General features: G+C 36.8%; 1 protein-coding gene and 1 long non-coding RNA gene across 6 annotated transcripts; both read right to left on the bottom strand.

Moving 5' to 3' along the window:
- Nucleotides 1-1,249: 1,249 nt before the first annotated feature.
- On the bottom strand, nucleotides 1,250-6,636 carry LOC129348462 (uncharacterized). 5 transcript variants are annotated; one of them, XR_008600990.1, is made up of 4 exons: nucleotides 6,484-6,636; nucleotides 5,196-5,357; nucleotides 3,742-4,084; nucleotides 1,250-3,640 (listed from the first exon to the last, which is right to left on the bottom strand). It is a non-coding gene; the product is annotated as an uncharacterized LOC129348462 (long non-coding RNA). The 5 variants fall into 5 exon arrangements; XR_008600988.1 differs by lacking the exon at nucleotides 1,250-3,640 and having other exon boundaries at nucleotides 3,682-3,897; nucleotides 3,961-4,084; XR_008600987.1 differs by lacking the exon at nucleotides 1,250-3,640 and having other exon boundaries at nucleotides 3,682-4,084.
- A 773-nt stretch (nucleotides 6,637-7,409) lies between these two features.
- On the bottom strand, nucleotides 7,410-15,034 carry LOC111581566 (zinc finger and SCAN domain-containing protein 2-like). Its single transcript, XM_023289783.3, has 4 exons — nucleotides 14,572-15,034; nucleotides 12,884-12,951; nucleotides 12,717-12,810; nucleotides 7,410-10,563 (listed from the first exon to the last, which is right to left on the bottom strand). The coding sequence occupies exons 1-4, from the start codon at nucleotides 14,858-14,860 to the stop codon at nucleotides 9,848-9,850; spliced, it is 1,167 nt and encodes a 388-aa protein (XP_023145551.1). The 5' UTR covers nucleotides 14,861-15,034; the 3' UTR covers nucleotides 7,410-9,847.
- Between the last annotated feature and the right edge of the window lie 9,051 nt (nucleotides 15,035-24,085).

Genomic DNA, 24,085 nt, shown 5'->3' with positions numbered 1-24,085 from the left:
ACTGATACCTTCTAAGTCCCACAGTAGTTCTCTGTTAGATTGAACTTCCAGACAGTCCAAGGACTGATATCTTCTAAGTTCCTGAGTAGTTCTCTGTTAGTTTGAACCTTCAGACAGTCCAAGGACTGATATCTTCTAAGTTCCTGAGTAGTTCTCTGTTAGTTTGAACCTTTAGACAGTCTGAGGACTGAAATTTTAAAAGTTTCTCAGTACTTCTCTGTTAGTTTGAACTTTCTGGTTAACAGAAGCCTTAAAACTAGTGACCATGAGTCTTGATTTCACATTTAGATCATCCATCTGAGTTCTTCTCAGACCTTCACCTGTGGGTTTTTTAGAAATCCTCTAACAAACTTTGATTCTCTTCACTGAACAGTAAAGTTTGTGGAGATCAGAAGGTAACATTAGTTTGATCAATGCCTTCAACCTCTAGTAGACTTTATCTGGAAAGCAGTTTTCTGAAATGAGTTCTTAGTAAATCTGTCCACAATCAAACCAAGAACATAGAAAGAGGAAATGTTTGAAGAAACAACTTGATGTTTTCATTTCAGACTAGAAAACACTTTAAGATCTTTATCTGTTTTTGCTCTTTTGATCATTTTTATTGCTTTTTCTGTTTAATTTGATCTTCTAAAGTTTAACTGGTGTCTTTTCAAATGTTTTGTCTTTAGTTTGATTCTTAAATGTTTAGTTTTGCTCTTTTCTCACCTTTTATTCTTTTCTAATGTCTGATTTCATTTCCAAATGTTTTGTCTTTTTAATGTTTAATTTTTTTTTCAAATGTTTTATTGGCTTGTTTGAAAAATTTCCTTTTCTTTCCCTGTTTAATTTTTCGATTAAATCTTTAAGGTTTTTCTTTTTAAATGTTTTACCACCTTTCAATGTTTAATTTTCTTTTTAAATGCTTCGTTGTATTTTCTGTTTAATTCCTAATTAAAGTTTTATTGTCTTTAAGATTTAGTTTTCCAATTAAACATTTAATTTTTAATTCAATGTTTTGTATTTTTAAAGGTTTAATAATCTAATGTTTTGTATTTTTAAAAAATGTTTAATATTCTTGTTTAATATTATTTTTTAAATGTTTAATTATCTAAAATATTTAATCTTTAATGCTTCATATTTTTGTTTAATAAATTTTGTTTAATTTCATAATTACATGTTTTGTATCTTGTTTAATTATCTAATTAAATATTTTGTCTGTTTAATATAATTTAATTGTATTTAATGTTTAATTTTCTTTTTAAAAGTTTTGTTGTATTAAATGCTTTTTTCCTTTGATTCAATTGCTTTTTTAAAATGTAGTTTATTTCTTTAATTTTTTTTTCTGTCAAGACTTTAACCTCAACCTTAGAAGTGAAACAAACCCTTAAATCACAATGAAAATACTTCTGTTGTCACAATCATCAGTTAGTCAATTATTCAGTTTATCAATTCAGCTTTATTTGTTTAGCACCTTTCACACAGACGACAAAACAAGCAAAGAGAAAAAACTATGCTAAAACTATGATTAAAACAAAAAACATATTTTTAAAAAAAGATTTAACATCGTCATAAAATGTGTTGTGTTCAGGGGATGGAGGGAGTTTATTGAAGTCTTCTTGGGCTCACATGGCAAATCATTTAAAATATAAACTTGATATTCAGTCTAAAGAAACTGCAGAGCAACAGAAGAACCATCAATATCTCCTGTTTTCTCCTTTAATGAGTCGACTCTTCTTGTGCTTTCAGACCAAAGAACTACAGACTCTTCACAACCTGCTCAAACTCTTGGTACAGGACCTCACCACACGGGTCAAGAAGGTTTCTGTCTCATTTCTACTCTGAAGCTCACCTTCTCAAACTGCTGACAAATGTTTCTGCTGCTCTAAAGTCTGGTCTCCAGAACTTCCTAAAAACTCTCAAAGTCTCTTCTGCTGCAGGTTACTTTGTAGAACTGTTACAGAAAACCTCACTAAACCACATGGAGGAGCCTCAAGATAGTCGTCCAAATGAAACCATACAAAAACCAAACTAACACAATCCAAACACTAAAGTCTCCTGCAGCCTACCAGAGAACCTCTGAGAACAGAGAATCAGGACAGGAACTCTTACCTTCTGGACAACCAACGTTGGTTCACAAACAAGAACACAGAATGTGTCTGACCAAAAACCTCTGAAGACTCACTACAGCCAAGATAAAGACACAACTCAGCTGCACCAAATCCACTAATCACTGCACACATTAGCACCATGTGCTAACTGTGGCTAAAGAACCACATTTACCAAGACAACTATCCAGTACAAAGCCCTAAAACACACCAAGAAACACATTAAAGATGATTTCACTGCTGGAAGCTGCAAACCAACGCCTAAAGAACAAACTAAAACAATGGAGCCAAACCCAGTTCTGTGGTGGAGAGAAGCAGAGGAAATGTTTGTCTGCAACTAAACAAAGCAGGAAGACACTGAGCTGCTCAGGTGTTCCTGATAACACCAAGCAGCCACCTGGACAGCCAATAGGAACACAGCTTACTGGAAGTCCACAGGGCGGGGTTAGTGAAGGAAATTTAGTTTAAAGTTGAGGCAGAAAGTTAACAAAGAAAGTTGAAAACCACCTTCTGATACCTGAAATCTCTGAGTTTTCACACAAAGAACGCCTGAACATGTCAAACTGGTTCCATAGTAGAACCATCATTGTAAAAACGTCATAGTATGGTGTGTTGCTCAAAAAACATTAGGACCCGGCTGTCTAGGGTCGCCGAGGAGCAACACAAACACAGGTGGTATATTCCACCCAACATCCTTGAACATAAACTTAAAAAGTTCGTTCAAAGGAATATTCCAACCAAAATCCTTCAATGTAGACCAAAAAATCTTGGTGTATAGGAGTATTCCACCTTAAATGTAGACTTAAAGGATGGTTTGGAGTAATATTCTACTCTAAAATCTTCCAATGTAGACCTAAAAGGTTGATCTGATGGTATATTCTACCCAACATCTTGGAACATTTACCTGAAAGGTTGGTTTAATGGTATATTCCCAGAAGAACCCTTGAACATTGGGCTTAATGGTATATTCCACACAAAATACTTGTACATTTACCAAGAAGTCAGTGTAAAGGAAATGTAGACCTAAAAGGATTGTTTAAAGGAATATTTAAAGGATTATTTTCATTATTTAATAATCTGTTATCAGTCAGAACCCTGGCAAACTTATTTTCATCAGTTTTTTTAGTGGAAGTCACAAATAAAGGAGCTCTTGGTTTTTCCCAGTGTTACTGAGTCCAAAGCTGCAGTTTCAACACAGAACGTTCACATGCATCCACAAACCTCTCAGCACTCAAACACCCACAGACAGGAGGCCGGCTGGACCGAGGCTCGGCGGCGTCCTCAGACCCACGAGTCGGGGAGTCGCTGAACTTGTTGGTCCGGTTTGAAGGCCTCCGTGTGGTCCAGTAGAAGTCCACATAGTCGGTGTTGGCTTTGAATCACAGCGACTGGCCGCCATCAGGTGGACCGGCTCGTCCTCGTAGGACTCCTCCTGTAGCCTTGAGGGAACCACAGGAACATTCAGTAGCTGTTGGAGTTCTTCCTGTCAGGCTCGTGGTAGAACGGCTCTGAAGAATCTTGTACTTGTCTTATCTGGAACAATCTAACAGCCTAAACTGTTAACAGCGGTGTAAAGAAGCAAACACTCAGGCATAGATTAGGACTCAAACTAGATTTATTTTAGAAAACAAATCAGCTTAGAGGCATTTGTTCACACGTGGCTGAATAGGAGGCCGTCCAATCAGATTCGAGGTCTTCACTCTGTAGGTTGTTTGTTGGGTGAGACTCTTGGACCTCCATCAGCTGACGTGGATGTTTGATGGTCTTCCTCTCTAGTGCCAGATGATTCATCCATGAATTCAGCAGCTACAGACTGAAATGAAGCTCATGCTGCCGTTATTGAATTCCTGTTCCAGATCAAATGTTCAGAGCTCACCTTGAATGCAGCCGTCTGATGTCTGATAGTTTTTCTCATTGCAGTCTTCAATAAAGTCTTTTTCCTCATGTCAGGATGTGGTGAGACTCTTTCTCAGTCTCTGCAGACGTCCCTCATTGTGCATCTCCAGAGAAGAAACAGAAAAACTGATCACTGCTTCAGCATCACAAACGCTCTCCAGCATTGAGAGTGTTTTAGGAATTCATTCATTGTGTTGTGAACTTTGAAGGAGCAGAAACTTTACAGCTGCCAAAGATATGAGCTCCAATTCTGGATGTTTTAGGAAATGAAGTTCATCAAATGAACACTTGATTTTTGCTGATAACTCTCATTAAATTACTAAAGAAATCTCACATAAAAACCTGTAAACTCTCAGGCAGCTTTTGTTTAAGTTTGTCTATAATTCTATCATCATGTTCTGGAACCAGGACTCTGCAGAAGTTCCTTCAATCAGATACTTGTGTGTTTCTATTTAAGGCCTCAGGTTTGAACGTACAGCAGAGGATTAGAAAGGAGTGATTTTAATGTTTAAATCAGTCCAGTAAATGTTTGGAGTAAAAATGATTAAAATTTTGATTTAGATAGATTTGTGTCAAAGAATATTGTAGAGTCTCACTTAACTATATCCAAATGAGTTCAATGTATTTACATTTTATAGAATATTTGATTTCTTAATCTTAATACTGTAGAGTCTGACCCTAAATATTATAATAATGATGTAACTCAATAATAAATAATATTGCAGTGCAGAGTCATGAACTTTAATCAGTTAAACTTACATAATAAATATCACTGTACAATCTTAACCTGAACATTCATATTATTGAGGTAAATTTACATAAATCATGATATTCTAGTCTTAACTGGAATATGTCTAACATGAATCTTTTTAGATTGTGCTGATAAACAACAATAACCCGACTTTCAGATAATATTTATTCATTGTGTATTGGGTAGTACAGAAGTATTAGTACAGAATATTATTTCTTGTTTTATGTGTGATAATTGGCAGTAAACATTCTAAGAAGTGGAAATTGACAGGGTTGTAATAGTGCTGTTCTTGCACAATATTTGTCACTTAATTGCCCTCAGGATGCTGTTGTTGAGCTACCAGTTTTACATAATAGGCAGATGTTGCAGCTAATGATGTCTGTTGTACCCCCCTGTGCCCCCCACTAAAATTAATCTAGATCCGCCCCTGTCTGACATGAAAGCTGGGATCGTTCTGCACTTACTGTCCTCAACGAGCAGCAGGTGGCGCTGTGAGCTCCTCCCCTTCCAAAGCACAGGGGGTCAGTCTAGTGACCTGCAGCATCCCACTGTCTGATTAGAGGAAGGAGACCCACATCACTCCATGTCCAGACAGCAGATGAATCAAAGTCTCTGCAGATCCCGTCCTGCTTACAGAGCGGGATGGAAATGAAAATGTTTCTTCACTGTCACACTAAAATAAATCCCTGCATTTAGCCTCCAGTTCAGAAACATATTTTGGGTATTTTAAACTCACTTTTTGTCTCTCCCACAATGTTGATTACAATTACATGCAAACGGGAAATTATGCAAATTAGGCGATGACATCATTTAGCGACTTCTAGTGACTTTTAGGACAGCCAATAGCTACTTTCCTTACTGAGGAGTTGGCAACACTGGTCAATACATAAACGATGCCTCTTTCCCACCGTTGTAAGGTAGACAATGTGCTACAAGCCCAGTTTTATCAACAGTAGCTGTCTTTCAAGCTGCATGAATAACATTGATGTCTATGGAGTGAACAGGGACCGTGTGCAAATTGCAAAACTGCTGCAACAGCAAAGAGAGACACAAATATTCAATAGCTTCTCTCTGATACACTGTAGTGTCACCAGAATCACTGCAGCCTTCAACTGGCTCCTGTTGACACCAATGTTATTTCTGCAGCTTGAAAGACAGCTACTGTTGATAAAACTAGGCTTGTAGCACATTGTCTACCTTACAGCGATGGAAAAGAGGCATCGTTTATAATGAGTTATTGATGCTGGAATTCTGAATCTGTGAATATCTTTCTGATTTTACTGAACTGTGGCCCCAAGGAGCCGTGGTGGGCGTCCTTTATTTTCATTTCTGAAAGGTGGCAACCCTACTGCTCTGTGACTTAACTGCATTTTCAGGCGCATAAATCACACTTCCACCCATTTGTGCGTTTATAAAATTGTTACTCAACTACCCAGCTGCAGAACGTGCTGTCAGTATGACCTTATTACTGTGCTAGCGCGGCTAGCGCTGTATTAGCGCGGCTAACGCTGTATTAGCGCGGCTAGCGCTGTTTTAGCGCGGCTAACGCTGTGCTAACGCTGTGCTAGCGCTGTATTAGCGCGGCTAACGCTGTGATAGCGCTGTGCTAGCGCTGTATTAGCGCGGCTAGCGTGGCTAGCGCTGTATTAGCGCGGCTAACGCTGTGCTAGCGCAGCTAACGGCATGCATTACAGCTTACTGACTCTGACAAAAACAAACCACATACAGGACAAAAAGGATTAATACACTCACTGAAGCGCCGTCGTTCATGCTGGTAGCCGTGGTTGATCCCGGTCTTGTGAGGTGAACCGTCTGCGTCACATGACCGGAGGAGCGCCACGTGATTGGCTGGGCGTTGGTTCGATTTTGGCCAGGATCGATTGTTTACGCCTGAGTCCCCCGGATGTGAACAGCGAATTTTTTGATGGCGATTTTTGAACACTGAATTTTTTGATGGCGAATTTTGAAGACATTGAATTTTTAACTGGTTTTCAGAATTTTGATGAGCTAAATTCAGGCATAAAAAATTCATATACGTAATTTTGATGCAAAAAAATTCAAAGTAAGAAATTCAACAGCTTTTAAAATTCAGAATCGGATGAGTCTGATTTGCTTCCATAAAATCAGCCTTTGTGAAACCGAAAACTCAGAGTTTTCTATCTCAGAGTAGATCAACTCAGAGTTCAGGGTTAAACTCAGAGTTTGTTGAACCTGCTTCGTGAAACGGACCCCTGGATGGATGTGTTCTTTATTGATCAGAAACTGCTCAAAGTGTCACGAAAGACGTCCATAATTACACACATCGGACCAAATTTCTCAAAATTTGTCTAAAATTATTTTAAAAATGACTCAAAATTACTTAAAACTGGCTCAAAGTTATTTTAAAAAATGATTCAGTGACGCAAAAACGTCCAAAATTACACAAAAATCATTCAAAATTTCCCAAAATTTGTCCAAAATGTTATGATACTTTCAAAATAAGGTTTTCAGGATATTTTCGAGAACAAGAAAGTTTATATAAAAGTTCCTTTAATGTTCTATATTAATAAAGGTCTAACATTTTCAGGATGTTGTTGATTAACTTGACATTAAATAGAACGTTTTTCTATAAAACATTCCCACAACGTTCATAACTGAAGAAGAACATTTAAAAATATATTAAAAAACAACACTTTGAGAACATTTTTAGAGAACTTTATTCTGGGAACTGCAAGAAAAATCCAACTTAAAACGCAGCTAGAACTTTATCAGAACGTTTTTGGAACATAATAAAGATCTATCTGGTCTTTTATTTTTATTTAGTTTCATGGAATTGAGGAAGTGACACAAAAACACGAAAGTGTAAAACAACTGCCACTGAAGACTTTTATTCTGAAATTCTCCTCTAAAAGTGTTGTTTTCTCTCTTTTGTTTTAAACTTTTTACTTTTGCTTCTAAAATCTGCATCAGACATTGCGTTTTCTTAATATTGACACCAAAACAAACGTTTCTGACTTTCTTCTTTTATTTTTTCATCGTCAGAAACAACATTTAGCTTTTTATTTCCTCTAATGTGATAAAAGAAAATATTTCTTCACCTTCTGGTGCCAAAAAACATTCCAAACTGAACTGAAACCAGGTTCAAAGTTTAATTTCTCACAAAAATAAGACAAATGGAGCTAAAAGGAAAAAAACAAATAATAATTATTATGGGACAATTTTTTGTAATTTTGGCCATTTTTTGTCACTTTGAAAAGTTTTTTGAGATTTTTCTGTCAAGATATTAATCAGTGATCCTAACAGTTGTCGGTAGGTCTACTCTAGAACTTTCTCCAGTTGTCGGTAGGTCTACTCTAGAACTTTCTCCAGGGGACGTTCTTCTTTCCTGCTTCCAGTCTTTAAGTTGAATCTCTTAGAACATTCCAGGTCCTTGAAGTCCATAGAAGTGGGTCCAGATTTATCACTTTTTAAAGGACTTTTCCAGATGTTATCTTCAGATTGCGACATTTTGCGTAATTTTCGATCAGTTATGAAACATTTAGACAAGTTTGAGATGTTCTGGACCATTTTTAATCATTCTGTACCATTTATTTTGGAGTTTTTCCCATTTTTAAAAGTCCCAAGTCACCTTGGAGTTGCTTTGAGGCATTTTGGTTCAGTTTCTGGTATTTTGAACTAAATCTTGACGAAACTTGGGCAATTTATTAATAATTTTGGACTAATTAACTGCTGCAGTTTTGCTGTTCGAACTACGATACATCCCATAATACTGATGCTCACAGTTGGTTATAGAAGAGACAACAAGAAACCAGGTTTAATGTTCAGACTGTGACACCTGATGGATGTAAAACTGATCTGGTGTCAGTTTTTAACAGAACTGCGATGTGTTTTCAGAAATTGCTCAAAATGTATAATAACAATAATAATAGTAATTATTATTATTATCATTATCAGTTTATTTAAAAAGGGACCTTGTACAATATTAAACATAAATGTTTCCATTTGATGTATTGCACCAGTTAGCTTTAAGCTAATTTCCATCTGCAGTCCCTTGGCAATGTCACGAAAGACGTCCAAAATTACACAAAAAAATCTGACAAAATTTCTCAAAATTTGTCCAAAATAACAAAAACGTGACTCAAAATGACCTAAGACTGATCCAACAAGATTTTAAAATGGTTCACAATGACATAAAAACTTCCAAAATTACAAAAATTAGACTCAAAAACTGTTGAAAAAAGTTCAAAATTAACTTAAATGACTCCAAAATGATTCAATTATTTTCCTCCCAAATGACAGAAACATCTAAAATCACACAAATCATCCAAAACTACTTAAATTTTTGATTAGTGTTCAGACTGAGACGCCTGGACGGATGTAAAACTGATCTGGAGTCAGTTTTTAAACTCAAATGTGATTTTCAGTCATGAGAAATGATCAAACGTCACGAAAGATTACACAAGAATCATCACAACTTTCTCAGAATTTGTCGAAAACGACTCAAAAATGGTTGAAAATGAGTTTTTGCCATTTTTATGTCTCTTTTTTTGTCGTTTTCTGTCTGGTTCGTGTTGTTTCAGGTTTTTTTGGACAGTTTCATCTCCTTCCTGAAGTTTGAGTCTCTTTTGTGCCATTTTGTCTCATTTTGGAAGAAAAACCAGGTTTGTTCTTCAGAATGTGACGCCTGGATGGATGGAAGTCTGTCAAGGAACTCTGAAAACATTTTTAGTATGAAGGTAGAACTTTGCACTGACTCAATAAATACACTAAAGTTACTGTAGATGAAGGTCTGGAGGAACTTTTTCATGAGGAAATGAATCCAAACATCTCTACAGTTCCACGACTGAAACATGCAGTAAAAGCTGCAGTTCCTCAAACGTCCACTGGAGGCTCTAAACGTGGCAGAAACACTCCTTCTGTAGCCACCGTTCCTTATAGTGTCTCTGTGCAGTGATGCTCTGCTCCTGGTGCTCCTGCAACATCTGGACCATTCTCTGGAAGCTTCCTCTGAGTCCTTCAAGGTCCTTAATGTTCTCAGTCTGAAGGTAGAACTTTGATGATGAAAGTTTCTGTAGATCAGGAGGAGTTCAGGCAGTCAGTTGAGTCTCTGATGAGTTTATGGGATGGTGTCTCGGCGTCATGGCGGCGCGGCGGCGAATCGTTTGTCGGCTCCGTGGACGGTGATGTGTCGCCTCAGGTGGCTGCCGGAGATGAAGGTCTTGTCGCAGAAGCAACACCTGAACTCCTTGCAGTCGGAGTGGACGGTCATGTGGACCTTCAGCGAGCCGGACTGGGCGAAGCGTTTGCCGCAGTGGACGCAGCCGTAGCGCTTCTCGCCGGTGTGGACGCTCTGGTGGCGCTTCAGGTTGCTGGAGTCGGAGAAACGTTTCCCGCACAGCGAGCAGACGAACGGCTTCTCGCCCGTGTGGACCCTCATGTGGGTCTTCAGGTTCTTCAGGCAGGCCAGAGTCTTTCCACAGAAACTGCACACGAACTTCCCTCCGGACTCCAGTCCTCGGAGGCCGCCGGCTCTGCTGACGATGTCCGGACGCCTCCGGGTGGCGGCGCTCTTCTCTGGCGCCCTCCGCTGGCCACCGATCAGTCCTGCAGGCTGATGGTCGGCTGGAGACACGAAACCGAAGCTGCCACCTGAATCGACCGAGGAGCAGCCGACACCTGGAGGATTAAACACCAGACGGTCGAAGGTTTCCGGCCTCTGATTGGTGCTCGGCGGGGAGGTGGTGCTGACCTCAACGATCGCCCACGACGACGAGGCGCTGCCGTCGGCTACTTCCTGTTTGAGCGGCGAATCTTTGGTCTCTGTCGGTTCTTCAACGACGCAACGAAAACCTCCTGGAAGAAAGTAAAGGTTTAATAATCAGAACAGAAAAACTTTAAATGTTCAGATTTGATTCACTTTTAATTAACGACGCTTCATTTCCTGCTTCCAGTCTTTCAGTTTAGTCTCACTTAGAACATTCCAGGTCCTTGAAGTCCATAGAGGTGGGTCCAGGTTTATTACTTTTTAATGGACTTTTTGACCAATTTTTGACAATTGTTGAGTAATTTTGGACCATTTTGACCAATTTTGTTACATTTTTTGAGTCATTTTGGACAATTTTTGAGTTATTTTAGGCAATTTTGACCAATTTTGTTGAATTTCTAATCATTTTTGGGCAATATTTCAGTTATTTTTGGCAATTTTGAGTCATTTTGGACAATTCTGACCAATTTTGCTCAATTTTGGAGTAATTTTGGGGACATATTAAGGCATTTTTTTGTCATTTTAAAGACAAATTGTAATAATTTTGGGAAAGTTTAGTGTAATTTTGGACATCTTTTGTCATTTTGAACAGTTTTTGGATTTTTTTCTGACAAATAGAGACATTTGAGAGGATTTTTGTGTAGTTTTGGATGTTAATGACATTCTGAGCAGCTTCTGATGAATGAAAAACACATTTGAATTCTGTTAAAAACTGACACCAGATCAGTTTTGCATCCATCCAGATGTTACTAATCAAAGACACAAAAATGTTCAAATTTTCAGTCATTTTGAACATTTTTGAGCAATTCAGGATATTTTTGTGTAATTTAGGACACATTTCATGAATTTTTGTACTATTCTTTGAGTCATTATGAACATTTTCTTAATCTATTCAATAATTTCCTTACTTCCGAAACATTATTAATGATCAGAGTTCTACCTTCACCCTGAGAATATTTCCAGAGTTCCAGGTCCTTCAAGTAATGAGAAAGTTTCCTTCTCGTTACTCTCAATTTGTCTCATTTTTGGTCATTTTGTGTCAGTTTTTTGTCGTTTTCTGTTTCAGTTTGTGTCTCTCTTGTCATTTCATCTCAATTTGCTCGTTTCACATCTCATTTTCTGTCGTTTTTTTAATCTCGTTTTTGTCGTTTTATGAATCTTTGGGACAGTTTTGTCTTTTTGTGTTCACCCTATATCTCCTTTTGTCTTATTTGTGCTGTCTTGTGTCTGTTTTTTGGTCTTTTTGTCTCACTTTTGCGTGTTTTGCGTCTTATATTTGTCTTTTTGTGTCAAGTTTGTCTCAGTTTGTGTCTTATTTTTGTTGTTTTGTCTCATTTTTGTCATTATGTTGCTTGTTTTTGTCTACCTAAGCCTCGTTGTTGTAGCTTTTTGTCTTATTTTTGTCATTTTGTGTATCTTTCTGGTGGTTTTGTCTCCACATACTACAGATAATTAACTATTTACAGCCTTGTTTTTGTCTTTTTGTGTCTAGTTTTTCTCAGTTTGTGTCTTGTTTTTGTCGTTTTGCCTCATTTTTGTCTTTATGTTACTTGTTTATGTCAAGTTCCGTCTCATTTTGTGTTTTGTTTTTGTCTTGTTTGTGTCGTTTTGTGTCTCATTGTGATGGTTTTGTCTCAACATCCTGTAAATATTTAAATAATAGTAATTTTACAGAAACTCTTTATAGCAAATTGGGCTTTTTTTGCATAAATTTATAGAATAAAGTGATTTTGATTAAATATCCTGATTTTAAGCTCAGATTTGGCGTTTTTTTTTTTTTTTAATGACAGAACTGCACACGATGAGTTCAAGGACTGTTGGAAAGCCGATCGTCTGACAATCATTTCTGTTTTTACAGTACATAAATGGCGTCATTTTGGAGTTTTTTTTAAACAGAAAACACACTTTTAAAACGCTTTTCTTTATTTTACAGAAATGATGCTGATTTGACTTTGAGTGGATTCTAATATATTTTTGTGCAACTTTTAACCATTTATCTTCGTTTTATTTCTCTTTTAACTGTTCTTATACTAGTGGGTTTAGTGGCTGTAAATTTAAAATGCTCTAATTATTCTTACTAGTTTTATTACGCGACTAATTTTAAATATTTTATCTCATCATTCTTAATTAAGTTACTTTATCTTTTACATGTAAAAGACGAACTTTTAATTGTTTATTTTAACCAACCAGCCTTTAAAACTGCCTCTGGGGTTCAGGGAATAAATTCAACTTGTTTCCTCACCGTCGGGTTCCGAGCGACGCCACGGTTCTTCATCCTCCTCCTCGTCTTCGTCATCCTCCACCTTGATGACGGCCGTCGAGCCGCCTGCTGGACGCTGGAATCAGAGGAGAGACGAGGAAATAAAAGGTTCAGGTTCAAACCGACGCCGTTCTTCTTCTTCTACTCACAGCTTCCTGGTCCGACGGAGGTTCTGGTTCTCTCTCCTGATTGGTCGATCCGGACGGCAGCGTCTCACCTGCAGCAGGTGAAACGTTTGAAGTTTACTATGAATGAAAAGTTCATCAGCAGCAGCAAACATCTAGACGCAGAGTTACACCTTTTTATTTACTACTTTTATTACGGATCTCAGCTTTAATAGTTAAATTAAATTAAATTAAATTAAATTAAATTAAATTAAATTAAACCTCAATATTTAAACTATTCATAAACATCAGCAAGGAAATTTATTGATCCTGAAGGAAAATCAAGAAAAAGAAATAAAAGATTCGAACAAACACAGGAGACAAAAAATGTAGAATTATGTGCAGAATGTAAATATTAGAGCTACAGATTGTGTAGACGACATGTTTGATTAAAAATTACATTAAAGATCCTGATTTCAGCTCAGATTTGGTGATTTTTCATAAGAGAACGATGAGTTCAAGGACCGTTGGAAAGTCGAATCTCATTATACAGTTAGAGTCGTAACTTTAATAGTTAAACTAGTTAACGTTGTGAAATAAATAATTCTGCAGGATTTTTAAATATTCACAGCTGACAGATAAACTTGTACATTATTATGAGAAATTTAAAGTATTAAATATTAACATGTTTATTTAAATGCTTACTTCTATTTACATATATATATTTTAATGTGTATTTATTCTATATTTTATATATATGAAGAATAAATACACATTAAAATATATGTATATTTTTAATGTATATTTATTCTTTATTATTATTATTATTATTATTATTATTATTATTATTTTGTATATTATATTAGCTGATGATTATTATTAAATTACTTTTTATTAGTAGTTTGTGACACATAAAGGTCTTGAATTTTGAATTTTTAACTAAATTTATTAATATAACATATTTGATACTAAATCAGTGTTTTACAACAACAATGAAATAAAACCAATGTTAATACAGTATAATAAATTATTAAATAATGAAATTTATAATTAATATTGTTTAGTTTTTAAATTAATATTCGTAGAAACCGCTTTGGTTCAACATGAAAGTTTAGTTTTGTCTCTTATGAGGAAAAACAGAATTTTCATCACATTAACTTTAGTTTTGTGTCATTTTGCATAATTTTTAAGTTTCTCTGCAATAATTTAGCAGCTTTAAATCATTTAGTAAAATAACAAAAGAAGCTTCTGTTTGAACTGATGTGTTGTTTTACGTAATATTTTTATTAATATAAAATCTGTCATTCTGTAGTTATTTTTGGAAGATCTTAGAATAATAATAATAGTTACAATAATAATAATAATAATAATAATAATAATAATAATAATAATAATAATAACAATAATAACAATAATAATAATAATAATAATATTTATAACAATAATAAAACTAGTAGTAATAATAATAATATAATAGTGAAAATAATACTACTACTAATAATAATAATTTTGCTCTTGTTCAGCTGTTTGGCTACTTACAGTCATTTTATGGTCATTGTTTTTGCGCTGTTTTGTTGTTTTCCACACAGACCCTGAACGCACCGCAGCAGCGTCACGGCGCCGCTCTGCCGCTTCATGCCGCGTGTAACGCATCTAGTGGACACTACCTTCACTCTTTGTTTTGTTTGTTGTTTGTTTGTTTGTGTCGGTAAACGTCACCGGTGTTTACTGACCTGTGGGCGTCTCGCTCCTCGCCACCACGTGAACCCGCGCGCGGCCGCCGCCGCCGACGTGCAGCAGCGCAGTGCCGCTCGCGGCGCGCAGGGCGGTGACGCGCGCGGCCCTCAGCTCCATGAGGCGCAGCTTCCGCCGCAGCAGCTCGTTCTCGCGGCGGCCGCGGCTGATCTCGAGCCGCAGCTCCGAGTATCCGCTGTCCACGAGCTCCAGGATCTCCGCCACCGCCGTGTTGGCCAGAACCTCCATGATGGAGGCCAGCTGCGCGTGGAAAGCGGCAGGAGACATGGCGGGGCAGAGCGTGCGGCGTCCGGTGCGGCGGAACCGGCCGGAAGGCGAGCGGCTCGTGACGGCTGACGGACGGATACACAGGCAGACCCGCGCACCCGCTGCTGCTTTACCTGCGCGTGTCGCTCCTCACCTGACGGACACAAACACACACGAGCCCGGAAGTGAGGACGGAAGCGACGACAGGAGCTGGAGCGGACCGCGCATGCGCCAAAGAATCTCCAGTGTTTATAAAATATTCGGATTCTGAGATAAAAACAGACAGAAAACCTGCTGGACACTGAAACCGATCATTTTAATGTTTATTCCCATTCAGTTCACTGTCAGGAATCATAATGTTTATGATTTTATTTGATATTTAACATCTAAGATGCCTTTATTATCAGTGTAGATGAAAAAACAACCAGGTTCTGTTTCAGTCTATTAGAGGAGCAGCAGGAGTTCACTGGAAATCACAATATAGGAGATAAATATATAGAAATAAATCAAATAAATATGTAAATAATACACAAGTAGAACGGTGCATTTATAAAGTCATTCAATACCTAAGAAATCATATTTTAAAATATGAAATAAATTTAAAAATTACAGTTAACAGATTTTTGTTAATTACAGAAAACTAATACAACAGCAGAAAAAGATATATATATATATATATATATATATATATATGTGTGTGTGTGTGTGTGTGTGTGTGTGTGTGTACATATATATGTATATATGTACACACACACACACACACACACACACACACACACACATATATATATAGTGATGGCTGATCGAGGCTTTGTTGAAGCTTCGACACTTCATTCAAAACATGGTTCATTACTCGAGGCCTCAATGACACACAGTGCTCTAGTAGGACATCTAGTGGTCAATAATATGAAGTGCAATCAAGACGTGGTCGGTTCATGGATTGTTTTGGATTTGATTGGCCATGCACACATTCCTGTTTGACTACACTAGATGATTGTATGGGTTGTAGTGGACACAAAAATAATATTACTAGTAATAATAATGACAATAACTATTGAAGAGCACGTTTCTTATTTCCCATGTTTGTCTGTATCCCTATATACTCTTTGCTTATATTCTGTGTTATGAAACATTTAAACGGTGCTGCTACATTCATGAGATGCTCGACAAATACAGACTGATGTCATTTTCACATGGGGCTGGTGCAAATAAGAATTTTATGGATTATTATGGATTTTGGCAAAGTATGTCTTGGGGTTTATTGGTAAAGAGGTCAGTAAAGAGGGTGTGCTTATGTAACTGGTTATGAGGTTTTATTGAGAAATAATTTATCAACAGTTTTGGGACCACTGTTCCCTCTAAACTGCGCGCGATACTTTTTTTTTTTTTTTGCGCATTTATCATCTATTTTTTTTTTTTTTTTTTTTTGCCATTTTCGAGTTTTTTTTAACTTGAGTCTCGACTCGATCGTTTTTCTCAGGAGGTTGGACTTCAGCCTTTGTGCTGGAGGGTTGAACCCTCAGTTCCAAGACTTTCAAAGCCTCCACACCTCCCGAGTCCTCAGGACCTGAGCTTTCACACAGTCTGAGGGCTGAAATTTTCTAAGTCCCACAGTAGTTCTCTGTTAGATTGAACTTCCAGACAGTCCAAGGACTGATATCTTCTAAGTTCCTGAGTACTTCTCTGTTAGTTTGAACCTTCAGACCGTCTGAGGACTGAAATCTTAAAAGTTCTTGAGTAGTTCTCTGTTAGTTTGAACCTTCAGACAGTCTGTTAATGTTTCGATTAAATCTTTAAGGTTTTTCTTTTTAAATGTTTTACCACCTTTTAATGTTTAATTTTCTTTTTAAATACTTCATTGTATTTTCAGTGTAATTCCTATTTGAACTTTTATTGTCTTTAAGATATAATTTTCTAATTAAAGATTTATAATTTTTTAATTAAATTATTTTGGTTTTTTTTGGCCTTTTATTGGAAAGGTGTAGTGAGAAACAGGAGAGAAGAGTCGGGGAAAGACTTGCAGCAAAGGGCCACTAACGGGAGTCGAACCCGGGACGCTGCGTCAGGAACCAGCTTCTGTACATGAATCACCTGCTTAACCCGTTGAGCTATACGGGTACCCATGTTTCGTCTTTTTAAGGGTTTAATAATCTGATTAAATGTTTTGCATTTTTTAAAAACGTTTCACATTCTTCTTGTTTAATTGTATTTTTTAAATGTTTAATGGTGGAAAATACTTTATCTGTAATTTCTAATATTTGTATTTTAAAAATTATGTTTAATTTCATAATGACACGTATTGTATCGTGTTGAATGATCTCATTCCATATTTTGTCTGTTTAATAGAGTTAAACATTAAATTACATTACATTCTATTAAACAGACAAAATATGGAATGAGATCATTCAACACGATACAATACGTGTCATTATGAAATTAAACATAATTTTTAAAATACAAATATTAGAAATTACAGATAAAGTATTTTCCACCATTAAACATTTAAAAAATACAATTAAACAAGAAGAATGTGAAACGTTTTAAAAAATGCAAAACATTTAATCAGATTAACCTAACCCTTAAAAAGACAAAACATTTAATTAAAAAATTAAATATTTAATTAGAAAATTACATCATAAAGACAATAAAACTTCAAATAGTAATTAAACAGAAAATACAATGAAGCATTTAAAAAGAAAACTAAACATTAAAAGGTGGTATATGTACATATAATTTAATTGTATTTAATGTTTAACTCTATTAAACAGAAAAAATATTGAATTAAATAATTCAACAACATACAATACATGTCATTATGAAATTAAACAAAATTTTTAAAATACAAATATTAAATATTACAGATAAAATATTTTCCATAATTAAACATTTTAAAAATAAAATTAAACAAGAATATTAAACATTTTAAAAAATGCAAAACATTTAATTAGAATATTAAACCTTTAAAAAGACAAAACATTTAATTAAAAAATTAAATGTTTAATTAGAAAATTACATCTTAAATTTCTTAAATCTTTTTGACAATAAAACTTTTTAAAAGTTTTATTGTATTAATTTTTTTTGTTTGATTTAATTGCTTTTTGTTATGTAGTTTATTTCTTTAATCTTCTTTTTCTGTCAAGATTTTAACCCCAACCTTAAAAATGAAATAAACCCTTAAATCACAATGAAAATACTTCTGTTGTCACAATCATGAGTTAGTCAATTATTCAGTTTATCAATTCAACTTTATTTGTTTAGCACCTTTTACACAGATGACAAAACTAAACAAGCAAAGAGAAAAAACTATGATTAAAACTCAAAAACATATAAAAAAAAAAAAACATTTAACATGGTAATAAAATGTGTTGTGTCCAGGGGATGGAGGGAGTTTATTGAAGTCTTCTTGGGCTCACATGGCAAATCATTTAAAATATAAACTTGATATTCAGTCTAAGGAAACTGCAGAGTGACAGAAGAACCAACAATATCTCCTGTTTTCTCCTTTAATGAGTCGACTCTTCTTGTGCTTTCAGACCAAAGAACTACAGACTCTTCACAACCTGCTCAAACTCTTGGTACAGGACCTCACCACACGGATCAAGAAGGTTTCTGTCTCATTTCTACTCTGAAGCTCACCTTCTCCTGCTCAAACTGCTGACAAATGTTTCTGCTGCTCTAAAGTCTGGTCTCCAGAACTTCCTAAAAACTCTCAAAGTCTCTTCTGCTGCAGGTTGCTTTGTAGAACTGTTCCAGAAAACCTCACTAAACCACATGGAGGGGCCTCAAGATAGTCGTCCAAATGAAACCATACAAAAACCAGACTAGTACAACCCAAACACTAAAGTCTCCTGCAGCCTACCAGAGAACCTCTGAGAACAGAGAATCAGGACAGGAACTCTTACCTTCTGGACAACCAACACTGGTTCACAAACAAGAATACAGAATGTGTCTGACCAGAAACCTCTAAAGACTCACTACAGCCAAGATAAAGACCCAACTCAGCTGCACCAAATCCACTAATCACTGCACACATTAGCACCATGTGCTAACTGTGGCTAAAGAACCACATTTACCAAGACAACTATCCAGTACAAAAGCCCTAAAACACACCAAGAAACACATTAAAGATGATTTTACTGCTGGAAGCTGCAAGCCAACGCCTAAAGAACAAACTCAAGCAATGGAGCCAAACCCAGTTCACTGGTGAAGAGAAGCAGAGGAAATGTTTGTCTGCAGCTAAATAAAGCAGGAAGACACTGAGCTGCTCAGGTGTTCCTGATAACACCAAGCTGCTCAGGTGTTCCTGATAACACCAAGCAGCCACCTGGACAGCCAATAGGAACACAGCCACCTGGACAGCCAATAGGAACACAGCTTACTGGAAGTCCAGAGGGCGGGGTTAGTGAAGGAAATTTAATTTAAAGTTGAAGCAGAAAGTTAATAAAGAAAGTTGAAAACCACCTTCTGATACCTGAAATCTCTGAGTTTTCACACAAAGAACACCTGAACATGTCAAACTGGTTCCATAGTAGAACCATCATTGTAAAAACGTCATAGTATGGTGTGTTGCTCAAAAAACATTATGACCCGGCTGTCAGGGGACAAACATGTAAGAAACATGAGAACAGAGAGAACCCAACCAGTAGGTCACAGTTTATCATCATCTAATCATCTCCTGAAGTCCATATGGTGAGAGACATCAGTATCTGGTTGTTCATTTACCAGAGGATGCTTATAATCATGCTGATGTGGTCTGTACTCTACAGTATTTTAGTGACTCAATAAATGCCTAAGTTGTTTTTTTTAAATGCTTTTTAGTTTTTAATAAACATTTAAGAGCCTATATGTAATCAATAAATGGCCTTTGCCTATCTTAAGAAAAATTCACTCAGAACTCTGATATGCTAACAGTACTAAATAAATCAATAAATACATGCATACACACAAAAATAAGTTAATACATTAACTGTGTTAAGATAAGATTTAGATTTTAAAAAAGTTGTTTATGTTTTTGCAGAATCCAGTATTGCTCACTGGTTGGTCATTACATTTTGTTAGTTTGATTTCACTGTTTAAAATGATGCCACCTCTTTTCAGACAGAACCTGTGATAATAAAACAATACAAAATTTTTAGTTCCGTGTTAATAAAGCACTTAAAGCTTTAAGTATGGCTAAATGCTTTTTTCAAAATTAAATATATCACTCCTTAGGTGGTAGTGGCCCCAAGTTCAGTAAAGTTGGAAAGATATTCACAGATTCAAACTTCCAGCATCAATAACTCATTAGATATAGGTTGTCAAAACATTAACGGTGCCTCTTTCCCATTGTTGCAAGGCAGACAATGTGCTACAAGCCCAGTTTTATCAAAAGTAGCTGTCTTTCAAGCTACAGGAATAACATTGGTGTCTATGGAGTGAACAGGGTCCGTCTGCAATTTGCAAAACCTCTGCAACAGTAAAGAGAGACAAATATTCAATAACTTCACTCTTATACATTGTAGTGTCACTAAAATCACTGCAGCCTTCAACTGGCTCCTGTTGACAAAGTGTTTTAACAGAAATGTAAATGCTGTAATTTGATTCTTTTAATGAACCATGTAACTTGAATGGATGTGATGCTGGTGTGACCACAGTGCACATGTCTGATGTTGCTCACAGTGGTCCAAGGAACTACTCAGGGAGTTTGTGTGTTTGCTCACACTCAGACTGAAAAATTACAGGGAACATTGTTTGGGACTCAAGCAGTTCCTTCTTTTACTCACTATCTCCCCAGCCTTAGAAAAAAAAAACCTGTTCACATGGCACAGATGAGGCTGAGGTACACAGGAAATGTTTGGCTCCATTGTACAAGTTTGGGTAAACGGTTTTGTGGGTTGCCCAGTAAGCCAGTGGGTCTGCCTTCTTTCTACAATTGCATTCGCTGTGGCGCTTTGCATTTGCCAGGCTCTACTTGCGTCTTCATCTAATAGGCTCCACAGTTGAACTGAAAAATATTGAAGATCATCATCATCATCACCAGAAATGTCAGTCATTCCCTATTCAGAAGAGAAAAAGAATACCTGTGGAAGGTGCTGCTGGTGGTGGAGGACGAGGCTGTGGTGGTGCTTGTGACGTAGATGACTGCTGCTTGGTATTCTTTATGTTAATTGTTGTGCATTCTGTTATTAAACGTTCTTTCACACTGGCTGCCACTCTGATTGGTGAATCCAAAAGTTTTGAACTGCAGAGCCACAAGTGTAGCAACAGTCAGCGAACTGTTCTTTTCTTTGGTTTGTAGTCTGTCAGCTAAGCACCTGACAAGGTTCTGTGCCAGGTGTTGTGGCATGGGGGTGGTGAGTTGGGAATATATATATATATATATATATATATATATATAAAGTATATATATAAAGACAAAGTGATTCACATAACAGACCGAACCAATCAGGTGATTCGAAGCAGTTGAGTGCTTCAGACGTCACTGAAGTGATTCAAACGTCACGAGTCACGTGACCAAACCACGCCTCGGCACAGTGGCTTGATACGTTTGCTTCATGAGCTACAGCGCATGTGTGGAAGCCTCGGGTATCAGAGGACCATCACTACATATATATATATATATATATATATATATATATATATATATATATATATATATATATATATATATATATATACATATATATACATATATATACACATATATATATATACATACATATATAGAGTACTTTTTCTGTTATTTCTGTTACTAACAGAAAAAACTGAAAAAGTACTTATTACATCTATTACTTACTTATCGTTATTGTTAAGGATAAGATTAATGTAATGATGATTAACAAAGTTTTTTGTTTTTTTTTACTAGTAGTTGTGTTTAAATGAACAAAACAGCAGAAATCTGTAAATGAACTATAAATTGTTCAGGTAAATAACAGGTAAAAACTGTTAAACTGCCATGTTTTCCTCCAGGGTTGTGTGCTTGTTGTTGGTGATGTTCCCTTTAGAACCTACAGGGTTGTGTGCTTGTTATTGGTGATGTTCCCTTTAGAACCTACAGGGTTGTGTGCTTGTTATTGGTGATGTTCCCTTTAGAACCTACAGGGTTGTGTGCTTGTTATTGGTGATGTTCCCTTTAGAACCTACAGGGTTGTGTGCTTGTTATTGGTGATGTTCCCTTTAGAACCTACAGGACGTTCTCTAAGTTTCCCCCAGCATCAGGTTGTGTTTGTGGTCCGTCAGATTCCTCAGTGACTGGATGATGTAATGAAAGCTGATCTCAGGATGCTGAGCCTCTAATGAGTTCTTCTTCCTGCAGAGCGTTTCATGGTTTCAGCCGCCGCTCCAGCAGCTGACAGGAAGACCGGAGAGGAGGGGCCTGCAGACAGACGGACGGCGAGGAGGAGGCTAAGTGATCAGAAAGCCACCGTCCAGAAGCTGAGAGGAGGAGAAGCTTTAGACCAGACCGCCTGGGTTTGACTCAACGTTACCGTCAACCCAAAGAAAGAACATTCTCAGAGTCTAGAAAGAAGAAAAATACAAGTCTAAACCAGGGGAGTCAATCTCATCTTAGTTCACATTCAGCCCAGTTTGATCTCCAGTGACCAGTAAAACCACAGCATAATAACCTATAAATAACCACAACTCCTAATGGTGCCTTTGTTTAAGTGAAAAAGAGACACAAAACAACAAAAACAAGACAAAATATTGCAAAAAACGAGACTTAAACTGACAAAAATGAGGCACAAAATCACAAAAATGAGACATAAATTGAAAAAAATGAGACACAAAATGAGAAAAATGAGGCACAAAATCACAAAAAATGAGACACAAAACGACAAAAGAACAATGTAGTATTTTACTTTATGATCTAAACAGGTTGTCATGGTCTAGAAATGATTTTAAATTTTTAGTTTTACTAATTTACAATCTGCAGTTAATGTCTTCTCTGGAATTTTTACACTTTGAGGACAGATTGGACCCTCCGGAGGATCACTTTTGGCCCGTGGGCCTCATGTTGGACACCCCTGCTCTGAATTCCATTATCTATACACCGCTTAATCCTCACTAGGGTCATGGGGGGGCTGGAGTCTATCCCAGCTGACTCAGGTGAAGGCAGGGGACACCCTAGACAGGTCACCAGTCTGTCACAGGGCTACATACAGAGACAAACAATCACTCTCACATTCACACCTACGGGCAATTTAGAATGATCAATTAACCTCAGCATATTTTTGGACTGTGGGAGGAAGCCGGAGTACCCGGAGAAAACCCACGCATGCACAGGGAGAACATGCAAACTCCATGCAGAAAGATCCCGGGAAAGCCGGGACGCGAACCAGGGATCTTCTTGCTGCAAGGCGAAAGTGCTAACCACTACACCACTGTGCAGCCCCCCTGCTCTGAATTATAAAACATATTTTGACTTGTTTCACACTTTCTTGTTTCCTACATAATTCCATCTGTGTTCATTCATACAGTTGATGCCTTCAGTGAGAATCTGGAATGATAGTAGTCCTGTGTCGTGTTTTTCAGTCACAGCTTGACTCATTATTTCCAGGAAACAGAGGAGAGACCATCACGAGTCCACTTCTGATTTAATTACTCAAATCTGTCCAAACAGCAGCAGCTGAAACTGAACTAACTCAGCAGCAAAGTTTATGAATCCAGCTCATGCTCATTGTTTCCAATAAAACAAACATCAAACATCAGTGTTTTATCAACATGCTCTGACTGAAATCCACCTGTATTTATATAAAGCTAACTCAGACTGCTGCTTTCCTCTGAAACTTTCTGATGACTCTGTGGTTGTCGGCTGCATCAGGAGGACATGAGGACTACAGGGACGTGATCATGGACTGTTACTGACTGGTCCAACCTCCACCACCTTCTACTGAACTCCTCTAAAACCACGGAAATGGTGATTGAAGTCCATTGAAGTCATTTTTGAGTAATTTTGGACAATTTTGTGTCACTTTTGACAATTTTTTATTCATTTTTGACAATTTGTGAATTATTTTGGACAATTTTACATAATTTTTTGACAAATTTTGAATTATTTTTGGACCATTTTTGAGTGATTTTGGACAACTTTTGAATTATTTTGGCCAATTTTTGACTTATCCAGACTATAAGCTGCATCACTACCAAAATCTAATCACTTGGCCCTTGTGTCATTTGTTTAGGAAGACCAGTCTAGATCCTTCATTCTAGCCTGATTGAACCGTTTCTTCACTAACTGAGTCATTTCCCACCAATTTTGAGTCATTT

The sequence above is a fragment of the Amphiprion ocellaris genome, unplaced genomic scaffold (genome assembly GCF_022539595.1).
Source record: "Amphiprion ocellaris isolate individual 3 ecotype Okinawa unplaced genomic scaffold, ASM2253959v1 Aocel_unscaffolded231, whole genome shotgun sequence".
Lineage (NCBI taxonomy): Eukaryota > Metazoa > Chordata > Actinopteri > Pomacentridae > Amphiprion > Amphiprion ocellaris.
This window is presented reverse-complemented; position numbering and strand designations above follow the sequence as displayed.